At 42.6% G+C, this 852-nt stretch overlaps 1 protein-coding gene across 1 annotated transcript in view; it reads right to left on the bottom strand.

Moving 5' to 3' along the window:
* LOC106814643 (septin-2B-like) overlaps positions 1-852 on the bottom strand; it is a gene marked incomplete in the record, with an annotated part of 26,205 nt that overhangs the window by 17,296 nt on the left and 8,057 nt on the right. The window contains 1 exon segment of the mRNA XM_014818981.1: positions 244-349. Coding sequence (XP_014674467.1) covers positions 244-349 — 106 coding nt within the window.

Here is an 852-nt window from a genome sequence, read left to right as displayed (position 1 = left end):
GTGAGCCGAGTGACTTACCTACGACCTTAAGGAGTGACTTACCTACGACCTTAAGGAGTGACTTACCTACGACCTTAAGGAGTGACTTACCTACGACCTTAAGGAGTGACTTATCTACGACCTTAAGGAGTGAGCCGAGTGACTTACCTACGACCTTAAGGAGTGACTTACGTACGACCTTAAGGAGTGAATTACCTACGACCTTAAGGAGTGACTTACGTACGACCTTAAGGAGTGACTTACCTACGACCATCAATGTGAACTCAAAGCCGCGCTTCACAGACTTTCTGTGCACCTGATTCGGCAGGTTGGCGAAGCCGACATATCCCGGAGTCTCCGGGTTCACAAACTGCAAAAAAAAACAATAGAACGTCACTGATGAAGACATGACAAAGAAAGACTCCTTCCCCCGGGAGAACGCACTTGCGGGCACACCTTGGGAGATGGAGGTAGAGGGAAAGGAATTATTATGCACGTATTATGTGTGCATTCAGTATGATTAATTATGATATATAATCAATTTATATGCAAATTGAGATTTGATTATTTTCCTCTCTCACAAAGTAGGGCTTCATCATCTAGAATGGCTACTGCAGGAGACCTGGAATGACTCCCACACTGTAGAGATTTCATATGTTGACGTCAGAAAACCTGGAATCTCCTTAGTTGCACACAATGCTCCGAAATTTCATTAGGAAAAGACCATTGCAGCCCATAATAGCCACTCACGTCTTACACAGCTGCATGACTGCACCCAAGTTAAAGTGATTACGTCACCGTAAATAGTAAAAATAAAACAAATATTTCCACTTTTTCACAAAATATAAGTGATTCTGTTCACATTTTATGGTT

This window comes from Priapulus caudatus, unplaced genomic scaffold, assembly GCF_000485595.1.
Source record: "Priapulus caudatus unplaced genomic scaffold, Priapulus_caudatus-5.0.1 Scaffold955, whole genome shotgun sequence".
NCBI classification, from domain to species: Eukaryota; Metazoa; Priapulida; class Priapulimorpha; order Priapulimorphida; family Priapulidae; genus Priapulus; species Priapulus caudatus.
Note: the sequence above shows the minus strand (reverse complement) of the source record. Positions and strands in the feature narration are given on the sequence as shown.